Here is a 17,600-nt window from a genome sequence, read left to right as displayed (position 1 = left end):
ATTAGCTCATAGAGGGCACATATTGTCATTCCACTTGGGTACCCTTTACTTACAATTTCTTTGTACAAAAGTAGTAAGCTCAAACTTTACAATAGAAAAACACAAAAAACAAAAAGAGTCATAACTGCATATATCAGGGAAAATTCAATCTTTAAATAGACACCCATTTGTTTGCAAAATGTAACCATTGACAAAATATCATTCCTCTTTGATCTACTTTTTATAGAAGTGTAGATGTGAAACCGAAAACAAAACTTAACCAGTCTCTTATGCTTTTTATGTTGGTCAAGATAAACTCATTTTGGGTCTATTAATTTTTATCAATAAGAAAAACATCCACTGTTCTAAGACCACTAACTGCTTAAACAGGAATTTTTATGCAAAACTTACCAAAGTCATTCATATTTTAAGTGACCTAATTTTTGTATGGACCCTCCTTACTACTGAAGATACCTTCAAAGACAAACTATTATTCCTATTTACTTGTATTGGGTAAGATCTTGAAAGGAATATTCAATTTTTACCATAGTTACTCATATGAATTTTCCCAAGGACTAAGGACTACCTAAGGAAGAAAAGTCACTGATCTCTTAGAAATATCTAAACCCAATGATAAACAAGGACAAAAAGACAGTAACCAAACACTATAGCCCTCAAAAGATCAAGGATGGATATACAAAAAATAATTTTTTTCTGAAATATCTACAACTTTTTTATTTTTTGAGGTATTTCATAATTGTCATCCTCAATATCTGTATTGCTGTCTGGTGACTTCGGTATCTCTGATGAATTAACAATGTACATGTGTAAACTTGCTGAACTGTCAGCTATACAGATATCATTGTGAGCATTCAGCTGATGTCCGTCACCCTTAGCTGGTACTATACCCTGATCACTCTCTTCTTTTAATGAGAGTATTGTCTCTTTATCAGATCTGCCTTGCCCTTGTGAAGACCTGTCTAGTTTTGACATTTCATTAATGGTATCTATGTCACTATTAACAACTGCTGCCTGATTGAGATCATTTTTGTTACATTTAACTTCTTTGCGACTATTGTCTGATATTCTTTCACACATAGTGTTTTGTTCTTTTTTAATTTCACGTCCTTCAATTCTATTTAAGTTTTGAGACTGATTGCTTTGAATGAACTCTTCCTTAAGTTCATTTTCATCTTTATCCTCCTTTTTAATATCCTCTTTTTTCACGGGATCTTTATTTTCCACCATTAACAATTCCTCTCGGACAACAACATTTAACTTTTCTTCCGATTTTTCTGTATGCATCGACTCCAAACAAATTACCGGATTATAGTACTCTGGAATCTCAATCTCTAGCCGTCTACAAACCTCAGTCATAACTTTATCCACAGGTTCATGAATTTTCATGTCAGCTTTCTTTTCGTGTTTTGTTGCTTGTAAATTGACAGTTACAAATTTTCCTCCATTACGCTTCGCTTGAAGTGGTAAATTGGCACATGGTAAGATTTGTAAAGATGTCCCTAAACACAAACACAGATCGGCTTTCCTGTAAAAAAATAATACTTCTAAAATAAATTGAAAACTATTGTATTCATGGTTGAAGAATTATCTATATCTTCATTCGAATGAACTTTTAGTCCTTAGTTTTCTCCTTTGAATTGCTCGTCATTTGTCATTCCAAGGCATTTATACAGCTTACTTTGCTGAATGGGATATACATTTTTTTTTATAATTGTGAACCTCTCTTACATTTGGTCTTATGAAGAAAGTTCTCTCATTGGCAGCCATACCACATCCTCTTATTTTTGTAATAGAAGCAACTGTTATAAGTTACTAGTTATATATTTTTGAAACACTAAATGCACAAACATTATTTATGAAATAATGATTATTTATTACATATTAAAAAAAAATTATCAGAAGATACCTAATGGAGTAAAAGCAAAAATATTCAAGCAATCAAGAACCTGTCTAGTTATATATGCGTCAAGAATAATCTAACAAATTTTGATTAATAAATCATAAGCCAGAAATGGTGGAAATACAAAACATGCATTTAATAATTCTAAAACTACACTTTCTTGCTAAACGACAAAATTCATTCACTAAAATACAAGACTAAAATGTCATTACTTAGCATTTGCAAAAGCTCTATCCAAATCTTCATCAGGCAAAGCATCTTCCCAGTCCAGTATTGTATCCCTCAATTTTCCTCTGTAAGTAAATGAAGAATGTTCATATGTTTTCTATCAACAGAAGAAGACCTTCCAGCAAGATTAACAACTACCAATCTATATAAAATCCCATTTTGTGATAAGCTACACTCCCTCCAGGGGGAGATTATTGTAGGGAAAACTAACAACTGATTTTAATGAAATTGAACAACTAGGTCAACCCTTTCAATTAAATAGCTCAAATTGAACTTTTTAGTCTTAGGCTTTTGACTTTTTTTTTCAATTTTATTGCAAAGGTCAAGCTTAATTTTTCTTCAAATCAAGCAAATGCAAGTTGAGTAAATTTCTTTTTGACTTAAATGCATAATGTTAAAAGCCTACTAAATTCTTATATTTTTTAATATTCATTATGGTCAGGCATAATTTCAATAATTAAATAAAATTGTCTAACAATACTACACCAATGAAGCAAAATTCATGTAGAAAATATAATTTTTAATATTTAGTTTTTTTCATGTACATGAACTGGTATTCTCAACAAAAACAATAGTTGGACAGCAGTTATATGTCTTTGACACCATTCAACTGGTTACCTGCACAATCCTCTAGACTTTCTCTGTGTACAAGGATTTCCTGTGGGCCTAAATGCCATGGTTGGTACAACTGTAGCATTTATATACTGTAAAACAAAACATCTATAGATTATTTTAATTGAAATAAATGTCAATGTATTACTTTCAAAGGGCCTAGTACATGGCAGATGCGCTCAACTCCAATCTTAATTGACATGGTTTGCAAGTTTTTCTACTGGAAGTTGTGGTTCTCACAAGCTTCCTCCACAAAACAAAATTGGCCACTACAACATTCCAATAGTGTTAAAAGTGGCATTAAAACACACCAAAAACAATCAATTAATATTTAATATACATGATATAATCAAAATCATTACTTTCTTATAATCTAGTTACAGCCTTTGTTTACAATTTTAGAATTTTTTGCCAACAGAAACAAAACCAAGGACAAAACTATATCCCTGCCTAAACAAACTTTTTGGGAAAGACAATGTTTTGAAAGTTTTGATATCTATGTAAGCTTTAATGTATTCACATAATTATAAATACTGTAAACCATCTTATTTTCGTGGATACTTTATTTCTCGTTTAGCCCATTCTAGTCCACTACGTGACGATTTAATTTCGCGATTTTTAAACTATTTGATGTATTTCAATAAGGATAGATAATATTTTTACATATTCACGGCGATTAATTTTCGCGTTATTTTTTTACTCGCGAAAGTCACAAAAATCATAAATCGGTTGCGAAAAATAGTTGGTTTACAGTAAATCTTTTATTTTAATACCATAAAAGTGTAAAGTACTGTGGATTCATTATTATTGGTTGGATCCAAATTTTGTGAATTTTGTAGGTCTAGATAAACCACCAATTCAAAAATTCAACTAAGTATACATTTCTCACAGGATTGTATGTAAAACCATATGATCAAGTATCAATGAACATATTTTTTTCTTTGACCAATGAAAATTGATACTCAAGAAAATAAATAAATCCCCAGTACTTGGCTATATAGGAAGTCAAAATTATAGACCTATTAGCACATGTATGCCAAGTTAGCAGCCATTACTTAAAATCCCACAAGCACTGAAAATTTCAAATCACAATTTGACGTCGTAATTTAAAAGTACAATCAATAGGGGAGATGGATCTTTGGGAGACTAAGTTTAGCTGAATACTAAAAGTGTAAATATACAACCTGCAAAGTTAAAAAAAACAACATGCTATCTCCTACATCTTGCAATATGTCTAGATCTTAAACTTCCTAAGTCTGGTATAATTGTAGATTAGGTTATTAGATATCAATATAAAAGAATGTTTAAACACTTACTTGTGTGTTACATTTGTCACACTGTTCTACAAACATGTCACCATGGAGCTCAGATAATCTGTTTCTAGGGAAACCAGATCTCAGATGTAATCCATCAACATTCTGAGATACGACACATTGCAGCACACCTGAAAATTAGGAAATTACCTTAAGTATAAAACACATTAATTTTACCAAAAAAATTGAATGTATTGTCTTTTTAAGCATATCCCTACAAAGAATTGGAAAACAGGAAGTTGGTGTCTGACAGTTCCAATAAAGTACTAACACATTACAACACATCACCGTCAAGCTGCTGACCAAATATGTAGTCATTCTTCTCAGCAATGCCTCTGACCAAAATAGTCACAAAAAAATGTATTGAACAAAGGAGAGAATGGACAGACAAGTTGAAATCAATACAAGACTGAATGATCATTCAAAAGCTGATTAAAAAAAAAGAAAAATCTGTTAAATTCTATTCAAAGTATTCTATTTTTATTTCTTTACACCACAAAGTCATTGGAAAACAGTTATTTTTTCCTGAAAAGAGCCCTGATTGTAAGCTTGAGTTTACTACTTTGAGTTGCTTTTACTTGGCTAATTACTAGAATTTCCTTCAACAGAGAAGTTAATCTGTCAAAAAGTCATATACTCTCAGATTCTCTGTAGTTGGTATTATGAAAATAGTCTATTCTGTATTCTAAATCTAAAAATAGTCTATTCTGTATTCTAAATCTAAAAGGTTTCTTTAGAAGTATATCAGAGGGAGGAATGTGTGCTATTCTTTACAGTCACAAACACCATTAGTCATATAGATCAGGCATTCAAGGCATAGAAACATTAACCAGCAAAATCATGAATTTTTATTTAGCAATGCACATTTTGCCAAAATATTGTGCAATTATCTCCCTTGTCAGTTACTTAGTAGGAGATGGTTTAACTAATTCATTACCTATCCATTTTTTCTAGTGCTACAAGTGCCAAGTGTGTAGGAGATGGTTTAACTTATTCATTACCTACCCATTTTTTCTAGTGCTACCAGTGCCATGTGTGTAGGAGATGGTTTTGCACCTTCAAATGTTACACTAAATTCAGGTTTGATGCCTTTCTTTTCTAAAGTCCAAACTCCTGTTTTCAATAATATACAAAAAAAAACACAAATATTAGCATAAATTCCACTTGTGCAAACTGCAAAGCCAGATTACCAAAAACATAACAGATCATACACAAGGACCAGATAAAAACTGTAAATGAGTTTCAATTTCAGTTCATCTAAAGACTTTTTCTTGTTTAACTGGAAATTTTCTTCAATATAAAAAATTGATTGCTTCAGTTTTTATACTTCTAAATCTGTATGAATTAGACACAGTGTTCAGAAAGAATACCAACAACATGTACTGCTATCTTATATTGTACTACATATATCGATTTTTGTGTTTGGTAATAAATCAGGATAGTGCCATAATTGCAATACATATATATAATGAATACAAGAGTATGGATTTTTTTAGTTGACGGTTATAGAATATGTCTGTTGTTTGACAAATGATGAATTTAATGTTCTAATTGTCCTATATATCAAAATCCTGTTCTCTTTTCCTTCATGTAATCTGCTGCAATTTACTTTGTATTTACATGAGCAACATAGAGGGTGCTAAATATGGAGCAGAATCTGCTTACCCATCCGAGTACACAAGATCACTCTAGGTTTTCAATGGAGTTTATGTTGGTCAGTCTTTAGTTTCATATGTTGTGTTTTGTGTACTGTTGTTTTATCTTTTCATTCAATGACATTGTTTTTTTTGTTTTTTTGCCATGGCATTGTTTGCTTGCTTTTGACTTGAGAGTTTGAATGTCCCTTTGGTATCTTTTTCCTCTTTCATATATATAAAGAGTAATCCATCTCTTTATTATGTTAAACATATGTATAAACATACTCTCCTGCTCCCTGTCATTTACACTTACCTTTTGGCCCCCTGAAGTCAGGTATCCCAGCTGAGGTACTGATCCCTGCACCTGTGATGACAATCATATGTTTACTATATTTGATCAACTCTACCAATTCTGCTATCTTTCTTTCTCCTTCTTCAGGAGTATCTTGTAGTTCTGGTTGGCCACAAGGTCCTTTATGCTCATATGGTGATAAACCATCTGCGTAATTCACCGACATCCCAAACTGTAAAAGAAATAATTAAATACTGTAATCAGTGGATTGGGTTGTTGAAAAAAGGAATAAGGTGTAGAACATGTATAAGTTACGGACTCAAAATCATACATGATCATGATGAGGGTCTGTATAAAGGTCCCTTATTTCTGTATTCTTTACTTTTAAGGTCATTTTTCTCTATCCCATACTTCATATTTTTGGCTCATTTCCTCTACTCTTCACATTTTTTGCCTATTATTGTATTTTCTTTATATTTTAGCATCATTTAGGCCTATTCTAATAAATACACCATCACATGCAGTTTTGTGAGTCGGTACATGTATTTTCATCCACTAGACCATAAACTAGCAGACAGCACCTTGAAATGGTCAATAGACTGTGTTGTAAAAACAGTAATGTAACTTTATAGAAAATATCTTTGTCGATTGTAAGTAGTTCCTATCAAACAAACTTAAGTAGAAAACTTAACATTGAAAATTGCTTATAAAATCAAAGTCACTGGACCATGGCCTAGGGGGCAGGGCCTAAAAATAGTCATCAAACTGATATGTACAGACTGAGTTGTACAAACAGTAATGCAACTTTATACAAAATATTATTGATCTATCACAAGTAGTTCTTATCACACTAACTAAAGCAGAAAACTTAACATTGGAAATTGCTAATGAATTCAAAGTCATTGAAGCATGACCTAGTAACAATGGTAAGTGCAATGAAGCAAAACAAATCCTGTATATGTAAAGGGACTCAAAGCAACATTTGTACTTTTGAATTTCATAAAAGTATAAAAGCAGTGCCAATCTATCCCAACCGTTTAAAATATTTTTGATTCAATATACAATGAAAATGATGAGGCCAAAATTTTTTAATTTAACTTGGCTGTGAAGATTGGGGAATGTAATCTGACCCCATAAAGGAAAGATACATTATATGTCCTTATATGAAGATTATAATTAGGAGCAATCTAAATATTAAATTTGATAAATACATTCTTGGTTTTACAATAAAATTACAATACAATACAATACAGTACAAGAATACAATGTATTTAAACAATGTACTGTAAATTCAAAAATAATGGTGAGGTTTTAATTAATGTGAAAAATGCAACTGGGTGGGTAACGCAATAATAAGAACTTGCGTTCTCATAACTTAAACATAGATCTGTATGCAGTGATTTTTGGAAATCGCAATAATTTAACTCGCATTTTTGTCCATTCTTGAAAAATTGCAATGATAAATTAATGCACGCAATAACTTCTGATTTAACAGTATATCATTACCGTTGTGGTCATTGCATAAGATTTCTGTTCACAAGAGAGACAGGCAATTGAATAGTTATGGTCTTCATGGTAATTAGTGGCTGTGCTGTCAGAATCTTGATGATCTCTCGTTATTGATGGAGTTGGATCTATATTTGATTGGTAGATTGGTGGTAGTATAACAAAAGTTACTGTAGGAGCCAACTCGTGACCAAGACCCAATGTTGAATATGGGTTATTGTCACTGGGAGAATCTTGATGTTTTCTCTTTTTAGATGGAGACAAATCTATAATTGATCGGTCAATTGGAGGTGGTCTAGCAAAAGTAACTGTAGAAGCCGATTCGTGACCAAGACACAATGTTGGATACGGGTTATTGTCATTAGGAAATCCATCTACAAAGTGTTTGGAGCAAATACGAGACTCTTCAGTAGGGGTCCAGATTTTATTTCCAATACTTCTGTTTACATTTTTTGTCCAGATTCTCCTGTTGTACGAGTTTTTTAGTACAGTTGGAAATGGGAAAAGTGTAAAAGGAGGTTCACATATACATCTTGATGTTCCAAAATTACAATTATGAAAGTCACAGAATTGTTCTTTCCATTTAATCAATTTTCTTCCATTATTTCGACAATCTTTAACACAACAAGCACGTGTAGACATTTTGAAATTCTGACATAAACATCACCAAATTTGCTGAAATATATATATGCTAAAACTGAATACTGTAAATTCAGAAATTATTGCGTGCATTTATTGTTGCGATTTTGTCATTTTAGACTAAAATGAGATTTTAATTTTTGCGATATTGAGAAAAATCATGTTTAATTCATATAAAAAATTTCAAAATGCGAGTTTAAATTATTGCGATTATAACCCTGTTGCATTTTTCACAATAATAAAAACATCGCAATAATTTCTGAATTTACAGTACATATAATCATGATAATATATGATATAACATTTGTACATGTGTATTGTGAACTACAAATGTATGCTTATTAATCTGTTAATGGAGATATTGTTATGGACAAATGAAGGGACAAAATATTAGGATTTAAGTTTTATATGTTTGTATTTACAAAATAAGTAAGTGTAACATAAAACATATAACTGTATAAACTGTAATTATAAACTTATTTTTTTTCAAATCGACTTTAAAAACCAGTTGTTGGCATGACACGGGTTATGTTCTTCTCATATATTTTATGATGGTATGATACTAAACCCCTAACGGGAAGGATTGTGCCTGATATTCATATGATGAAGACATAATCTTTCAATCAGTTTAATTGAAGTCTGGAGCTGGCATGTCAGTTAACTGCTAGTAGTCTGTTGTTATTTATGTATTATTGTCATTTTGTTTATTTTCTTTGGTTACATCTTCTGACATCAGACTCGGACTTCTCTTGAACTGAATTTTAATGTGCGTATTGTTATGCGTTTACTTTTCTACATTGGCTAGAGGTATAGGGGGAGGGTTGAGATCTCATAAACATGTTTAACCCCGCCACATTTTTGCGCCTGTCCCAAGTCAGGAGCATCTAGCCTTTGTTAGTCTTGTATTATTTTTAATTTTAGTTTCTTGTGTACAATTTGGAGTTTAGTATGGCGTTCATTATCACTGAACTAGTATATATATTTGTTTAGGGGCCAGCTGAAGGACGCCTCCGGGTGCGGGAATTTTTCGCTGCATTGAAGACCTGTTGGTGACCTTCTGCTGTTGTCTGTTCTATGGTCGGGTTGTTGTCTCTTTGACACATTCCCCATTTCCATTCTCAATTTTATTTAACACCTTGAATGTCACAGTAAATGTAGTTATGGTGTCGGCATTTATATAAGTGAAATATCAAATGTTTAAATGGAAATACATCTGAATTTTGTTTTCAATTTTTACAATGTTTTACTGGTTTTCAATACATTATCATACTTCCATGTTCATGTTGTATATCATGTATATGCAGGTGAGCATGTCATTGGTAATGATTTTGGAACATCTTTACTTTGCAATAGTAAATGAGTCATAAAACATGTAAAAGAATAAGAATTTTATAAGTCTAAAATCCAAACAATAGGATTGTTACTAAACAAACAAACAAACAAACAAACAAACAAACACATAATATAATTAAAAACCAATTGTTCAGAGAACAATTGAAGGTCTTTCCACATCAATTTTAAGTTATTGAAAAGAAGCTAGTTCCTGTTTACTCAAAGTTGGAATTGGCATCAAATCATAAGTTTCTTCATACTGATGCGATAAATAAATGATTTCTATATACTTTTGAGTGAAATAAGGGAGATAATTAGCTACTTCCAGTGAAGTAAATGTCACTTCCGGTCTCATATGATAGCTTCTTTCACACTGATTCCAAAAATATATAATTTCTATATACTTTTGCATGTAAAACAGGAGATAATTGACCACTTCCGGTTTATCGAAAGTCACTTCTGGTCTTTAGTGATAAGTTTATGTATTTATATTACAAAATATATGGATTCCGAGTACTTTTCCATGAAAAAAGTGCAAAAATGGATACGTCTGGTTTTCTCAAGGTCACTTCCGGTTGACATTTTTCAAGGTCATATGTCACCCAACCTTTTGTTAAAGGTCATATGGCTTTATAATAAACCAAGTTGAAGTAATAATCAATTAACCTTAAATTAAGACATTTCAGGGGCACTAACTACTATAAGATTTCATTAGATTGTTTTAGACCAAATGTAACATATCTTCATTACAACAAAGCAAACATTTTGCACTTGTTCTCTTATATATATCTTTAAAAGTGTCGGAGAAAATGCAAAAACAAGGAAAAGTCAAAATAGAGAACTTGACCTTGACCTTTGACCTTGACCTCATTTTCTAAGTTAGGACCTAGGGGACACAAATAAGAAGTTTCCATGGTTATACGGTTAACGGTTTATGAGTTAAAAAAACATACCGACAAATTTATTTGGTAAAGGTAGATAACTCCTTTAAAATTTCATTGAATCGCTTCAATCCAAATTAGCCAAAAATTCCTGAGGATGTAAGGAACAATTTAGAAAAAGAATTTTGTTGATATCTTTTTTTGTTACAAAGGAGATGCACACACTTGATAAACAGTGAATAGGGAGATAACTCTTACAAAAAAATTGTTCGGCTTAGAATGGGTGAAAATAAAAAGCGCATAACTAGTATGATACTATATAAGAAATATCTTAGCGACATATTGCGAAACAAAAATTTTACGCGATAACAAAATTTGGCGGAAGAAAAAAATAATAATCATGATAATCAGATCAAATACAATAGGTCTTTCCACAGAAAAGTGGAAAGACATAAATAACAAAACGATAGACAGAAAACAATACAAACACGCAGCATTGAAAAAAATAAAGATAAAATGTGTGGTTCATTTTTAGGTGACAGTTTAGCTAAAATATAGCAATTTTTATATACAATATACATGTATATTATAATAGATAATGATATGACGGACATGTATGTATGATTTGACATACAAAGAAACATCTACAGTAATGGAGTCAAAAATAAAAGTAGAATTTTTCAATGTCGCTGCCTACCTGCCCCCCTATAAAGCAGTCTATAACCCAAAAAAATTTATGACACAAATCGTTTCAAATTTAAAAAAAAATAAAACGCTCTTATATGTCTTACATCGTTTTCTATTCAAAACATGTTATGATGTAACTTATGTTGTTGGCCACGCCAAAAAAAATTCTACAAGCTAGGCATTAGTCAACATGTTAGTAAGCAACATCAAGAAAATAATTTGTTGATGGTGACCTTGTAGTTTGAATTGGTTTTTCAACATTGACTTCATTACTTGACTTGAACTAAAATTTAGAATATTTTTTTATATTTCACACATTTACTATAGTTTTTGTTTACTATCTGACAGCAGTAACTGTCAGTACATGTCAGTTGTGTGACTATTTTAAGGTCGTTAACCCTGGGGTTTTGGTCATGGTCCAGGGGATTTCAATTAATGTGCAATGTTCAATGTTAAGTTTTCTTCTTCAGTTAGTTTGAAAGGAACTTCTTGTGATACAGGTAGATCAATGATATTTTATATAAAGTTGCATTTGTATCAGTACATGACAGTTTGACAATTTTTTTGGAGACCCTGCCCCCTAGGTCATGCCTCATGGTCCAGTGATTTTGAATTAAATAGCAATTCTTAATTTCAAGTTTTTCTGCTGAAGTCAGTTTGATAGGAACTACTTGTGATAGTAATGTTAATTTCCATCAGATTGTCTTTTTTTTTTAAATTTTCTGCAGACAGGCAAGACATATCCATGATATATATATATCTGTGTCAATAGTTTTTTTTTAGATTAATTTACCTTAACATGTTAAATCTCTTCTTAAGATTGTTAAAAGATAGCTCCCTTTCGAATTCATTTTTTTTTATTTGCAGTTCCAGTTACAGGACTTTAAGTTTAACTACCAGATTTTAGGCAATTTTTCTCATATTGCAAACTGACTTACATTAGCAATGATTAGCAAAGATCAATTTACTTAATACTTTACACTGTTGCTTGGATTGATAAATAAAAGCTCGCATTTAATTTTGTATATATTTTTCGTCTTTCTATATTCAGTCAGGGGTACTAGTTACTTGTACAAGTGATCTTTATTTACTTGAAGAAGTAAATAATAATATACTTTATATATAAGTAAATTATAATGTTTGAATAATCTCCCCTTAATTTTCTATAAAATTTACTTGTATAAATAATTTTTTTTACAATCCCACAAAAATTCTCAAGTTTTCAGATATCAAAACATGCCTTTAAGAATTTTTCTCAGGTTAGCTCATAATTTTTTATTAGAGTTCAATGTTTCATCTCATTAATTCAACAAAGAAACTTATTGTGCAAAGATCTTCAGTATTTGGGCAAGGCCTTCAAAATTTGCCCCTTGGGGCTTGTAAATGAGCAGTGTTTTGAAGATAACAGACAATGGAGATTTTCATTGGCCATGAAATTACACTTAAATGATTAGTGAGGACATCTACAAAGGACAAACATAAAAATTCTATTAGAGCAAAGAAGTCCTAAGAAATCAAGAAAAGAAGATAGGATGACTTTTTTACTTATATAAGTAAAAAAAATCTGAATGTTTAAGGGACATACAACATGTAACTAACTAAAGCCTAAAAATTATTTACCAATACAAGTAAACAAAAAAAACACTTGTATAAGTATCCTACAAATTTACTTATATAAGTATATTAATATTAAATTCTTCAAGTAAAAATTACTTGTACAAGTAGTACCCCTGACTGATAGTTTATATTGAACTTAACCGGTACCACGATTTCCCGAGGATTACAAGAACTATTTGATATCCCAAGTACAAATTGATTTGTCCCGAAAACATGGTTTTTACTACTTCAAATAATATTAAAAGTATGCAATTTAAAGATATTAGTCGTGTTTACTCAATAAAAGTGCAATATAATTCAGGAAATCGATAAGCATGTCTTGTAAGTTGTATGCAAATTCCTTGTTGAAAACAAAATGGCGGACGTAATTATTCAAAAGGTTACGACAACTTTAAAAATTAAAAGAATTTAAAGTACTGCAAGAAGAAATTCTTTAAAACACCTTAAACATGTTAAATGAAGAAAAATTAATACATTATTGGAAATCATAAACATACAGTTATCATAACTTTAAAGTCGAATATGAATAATTATACAAGTTTAAGCAGTACATGTATATACCAAAAAAAATATATATCTTCCTGAATAAAAATTATTTTGTTTATTTTTCATCAATTTATACTGCTTAAACTTGTATAATTATAAGGATTAAGACGTTTTAATCGTAAATACTCAAAAACTACTCTCAGTACAGACTTTAACCTGTCCAGTTGGAAAAGTTTTAATGCCTGGCATCCACTAGATATATAAAAGTTAAATGCATTTTGTGTTTCAGAAAAATAAAATCTTTTTTTGGATTTTGATGGCCATTGTTTTCCTTTCTGCAGAAGGTGCAAAAATAAACTAAGTTGGAATAAAACTTTAAGATGCTCCCGCTCAGGCAGTCAAGGATATAACTCTTTAGGGTTACTAGAGAAAAATAACATACGCTTGTTATTGTGGACGAAAAAATCAAAGAACTGTGATAACATATGTATGTTACATGTTTCAAAGGGACAATATACATCATTAGTTTTGTTAAAATGTATACATACAAGTTCTATTGATATTGCTACTGTCTTTATGTATACCGGTACTTAACTATAGAAAGATATAACAGTTCATAGTTTGCCAATCATGCATATCACACCTATGATATTACAGAACAAATATGCCTGTAATAACTAAAGGGTGTTATTATAGCTTCTCTACATCACTTCAAAGCATTTGCTCAGACATAGATCATGCTCAATTACAATGTATTTTAATTTATTGTAAGAAGTAATGATCAGAGCATGTAATAAGGTTCTGCGCAAGCTTCCCAGTAATTTCCAAGTGTCTCATTTAATAAGTTACATGCCATAACTAAGCCTTGTTATTACAGCTAAGTCAATCACTTAAAAGCCTTGTCTCATTGATTTACCATGGTTAATGAAAAATGTATTAATCTAAATTAATAGTTAGTCATCAATGCTATGCATTTAGTTTCTGCGCAAAGTTTCAAGAGTTCCCTAGAGCCCACTAAAAATAAAAATATTTATGATTTATTTTACAAATAACAAACATATGTTATTACAGGTTTAGTAAATTTAAGGATTAAAGAGTAGACAACTCATAAAAGTATCTGTAATAACACATGCAAGTTATTTTCTGTAATAACCCTATAGAGTTATATCCCTGACTGTCAGGTAAAAACTGTATTGTATTGATTGTTCTTGATTGACACAGACAAAAGACAGACAATAGGTATCTACATAACTATAGGTGAGTTAAAGGGTTTAACAGAGTGTACAGTATCAAAGCAATTCAGGTGTTTGTTTATTTTTACACCTTCTGCAGAAAGGAAAAAAAATGCCCATCAAAATCCAAAAGTGATATATATTATATCTTTCTGAAACAAATAAATGCATTTTAGCCATTTAACAGTCTAGTGGATGCCAAGCCTTAAAACTTTCCAAACTGGACAGGTAAGTCTGTACACAGAGTAGTTTTTGGGGTGTAAATACAGCCATTTTTGTTCATTTGTTATGATGAACCTTAAGATTCAGCGACTCTTTTCACAAAAAATCTTAAGAGTGAAAATATTCGGAAGTCATACACGTACACATTTCAGTATAACTTACGACCAATTTTAATCGTAAGATTTTTTTGTGAAAAGAGTCGCTGACTCGATTATTAGATCTAAAAACCCATAAAATTATACTGTTGTCTGTACTGCAAAAAAGTTTCCTAAACCGCTTTTGTTTCAGGTTTTACCTTCTTTGTTTTGGGAGGTCTCGGAACTTTTCCATACTTCTCTGTTTAATTGGAAACTCTTTTGACTTTACCAACCATTTTCATGACGAAACAGCATGTCACATAATAAAAGTAATCTATGCAAAAGCATATTAAAAGATAATTTTGGAGAAGTTGCTGAAGCAGTTGGATGCCATCTATTGAAGGATAATATCTGTGCACTTAGATACCTTGCATTAAAGAGCAAATTCTCCTTAGAACAGGTGCATCACTGATCTAAATAATGAAACTATATAAAATTAAACATGATAATTATGAAATCAAACAATGAAACATGATTATAAAAAAGATGTGGTAAAACAAAATTATTTTATGCTATACAGCAACAAACAACAACCACTGAATAATATATAGGCTCCTAACTTGGGTAAGGTACGTACTGATGTGGCAGGTTAAGGTTCATCTATACACTTTAACAAAAATGGCTGTGTTTACAACATGAAATTTTCTCTGAGTACAGACAAAACTCTGTAATTTTAAAAGTTTTAATGCCTGGCAGCACCTAGATAAATTAATGGTTCATCCAATTTATGTTCTAAAAAGTTAAAACACTTTAGGGATTTTGATGAACATTTTCTTTCCTTGCCACAGAAGATGGAGAAATAAACAAACACCTGAGTTTTCTTTGATACAGTTCACTCATTTACACTATTTAAATCACCTTTGTTGTGAGTAGATTTCTATTGTCCCTCTATTGTCCATATCAATCAATATGATACAATACAATATGCTGAGGGGGACCATCTCAAAGATTTCACATGACTTTGTTTATTTTACACCACCTGTGGCAAGGAAAGAAAATGTTTAGCAAAATCCACAAAAGGTTTTTTCTTTTTAAAACACAAAATGAATACAACTTGTATATATCTAGGTGCTGCCAGGAATTAAAACTATTAGAATTACACAGTTTTGTCTGCATTCAGAGAAAATTTCATGGTGTAAACACAGCCATTTTTGTGGAAGTGTATAGATGAACCTTAATATGTTAGCTCAATAGCTGGCACCAAACCCTCCCCATAACCTGGGACGGAAGCAAGTTAACTCGTACCACGTCAACTCGTACCACTAAAAGTCAATTCGTACGACTGAGAAGTCCTACCATTCATAACCCGTAACCACTGCAAACTCATACCATTAAAAATATATACAATATACAAATGTTTTATCAAATTTTTTTAAATCTTTATAAAAAAAGTTGAATTTAGACAATATGCGATTGTTTTATCATTTTTTTTCCTTAATCTTTTTCTAAAAAAATGAATTTCTTGAATTTTGTACCAGATTTTAATGAAAACTTTGACATAAATACGACTGTTTTATGAATTGTTTTTGCAAATCTTTATTAAAAAAATGAATTTCTTAATTACTCAATGGTACAAGTTTACAGTGGTACGAGTTAGCAGTGGTACTAGTTTGCATTGGTATGAGTTTGTTTTTAGTGGTACAAGTTGACATTGGTACGAGTTTGCAATGGTACGAGATAACTATAATAGACAACTTTCGAGTTTGATGCATTTCCGTCAAAAACTTTGGTTTTAGTGAACATCATTCGTGCATTTAGGGGCATCATCACTTCCGTTCCCATGTTGAGCAAGTGGTTGGAAAACTATGATGCTATATTGCACAAATTATTCGGCAAATTGAATTCTCATAATTGACAATCAGCACTGCTGTCATTAGGGAATTGTGATTAAGTACCTACAGAACAAACATTATTTCTAATTTATCCTGCACAATGACAATCACTAAGACGCTTGATGAAAGTTAATAGTGTAGGGATACAGGCCATCCCCTCTATCTGGTAAATAACGTCATAAACAGTCAGGGGACTTACTTAAATGAGTGATTTTCTAAATCACTGATTCAAGTAACATTATGTCCATAAAGGTTGGAAGTAAGAATTGTCTTTCTTTAATAATCATCTATTTAAGTAGTACAAATTAATCACTAGACTAAGTGATTTAATTTTAATGTAGCTTTAAATATAGAATACTAATGATCCAGGGACTAATTATGTTGCTAAAATTATCAGAACAAACATCTGTGTTGATAGGATGACCGGGTCATGTAAGGTGATGACCTTGTACTAAATCTAGAATAATGACATAAAAATCACTTGTTTAAGTATCATACCTCAATATCCTTCCAAAAAATCACTTCTTTAAGTATCATTATTCTAATAAGCCCTACTAATTTCAACACCCCCAAACAGTGAAATTTTGATCGCGAACAGTAGAATTTTGTTACATAATCTATAAGATGAAACCTTGAATTTTACAGGAAAAATACTCCCACTGCTGGGAAAAATCTGTTAAGAAAGTATCAGTTCATAATTATGTAAAGCCATTTTTATAGCATTTTTATACGACCGCAAAAAAATTTTTGTGGTCGTATATTGGTATGACGTTGGCGTCGGCGTCGTCGTCGTCGTCGTCCGGCGTCGTCGTCCGAAGACACATTAGTTTTCGCACTCTAACTTTAGTTTAAGTGAATGGATCTCAATGAAATTTTACTATAAGGTTCAATACCACAAAAGGAAGGTGGGGATTGATTTTGGGGGTTATGGTACTAACAGTTAAGGAATTAGGGGCCAAAAGGGGCCAAAAATAAGCATTTTTATACGACCGCAAAAAAATTTTGAGGTCGTATATTGGTATGACGTTGGCGTTGGCGTCGTCGTCG

The 17,600-nt window shown here is 31.3% G+C and overlaps 2 protein-coding genes across 2 annotated transcripts in view; one reads left to right on the top strand and one right to left on the bottom strand.

The window, feature by feature from the left end:
* Window positions 1–702: 702 nt before the first annotated feature.
* On the bottom strand, window positions 703–14,866 carry LOC127733512 (NAD-dependent protein deacylase sirtuin-6-like). Its single transcript, XM_052242866.1, has 7 exons — window positions 14,827–14,866; window positions 6,004–6,214; window positions 5,059–5,166; window positions 4,057–4,184; window positions 2,747–2,832; window positions 2,113–2,193; window positions 703–1,525 (listed from the first exon to the last, which is right to left on the bottom strand). Exons 2-7 carry the CDS (start codon window positions 6,206–6,208, stop codon window positions 703–705), a joined length of 1,431 nt encoding a protein of 476 aa, XP_052098826.1. The 5' UTR covers window positions 6,209–6,214; window positions 14,827–14,866.
* Window positions 14,867–14,934: 68 nt separating this feature from the next.
* LOC127734787 (DNA-directed RNA polymerase III subunit RPC3-like) overlaps window positions 14,935–17,600 on the top strand; it is a 28,718-nt gene continuing 26,052 nt past the window's right edge. The window contains exon 1 of the mRNA XM_052244796.1: window positions 14,935–15,121. Within this exon, the coding sequence (XP_052100756.1) occupies window positions 14,975–15,121 (147 nt within the window). The 5' untranslated portion in view covers window positions 14,935–14,974. The remainder of the gene's footprint in view (window positions 15,122–17,600) is intronic.

The sequence above is a fragment of the Mytilus californianus genome, unplaced genomic scaffold (genome assembly GCF_021869535.1).
Source record: "Mytilus californianus isolate M0D057914Y unplaced genomic scaffold, xbMytCali1.0.p SCAF_3, whole genome shotgun sequence".
Classification (NCBI taxonomy): Eukaryota; Metazoa; Mollusca; class Bivalvia; order Mytilida; family Mytilidae; genus Mytilus; species Mytilus californianus.
This window is presented reverse-complemented; position numbering and strand designations above follow the sequence as displayed.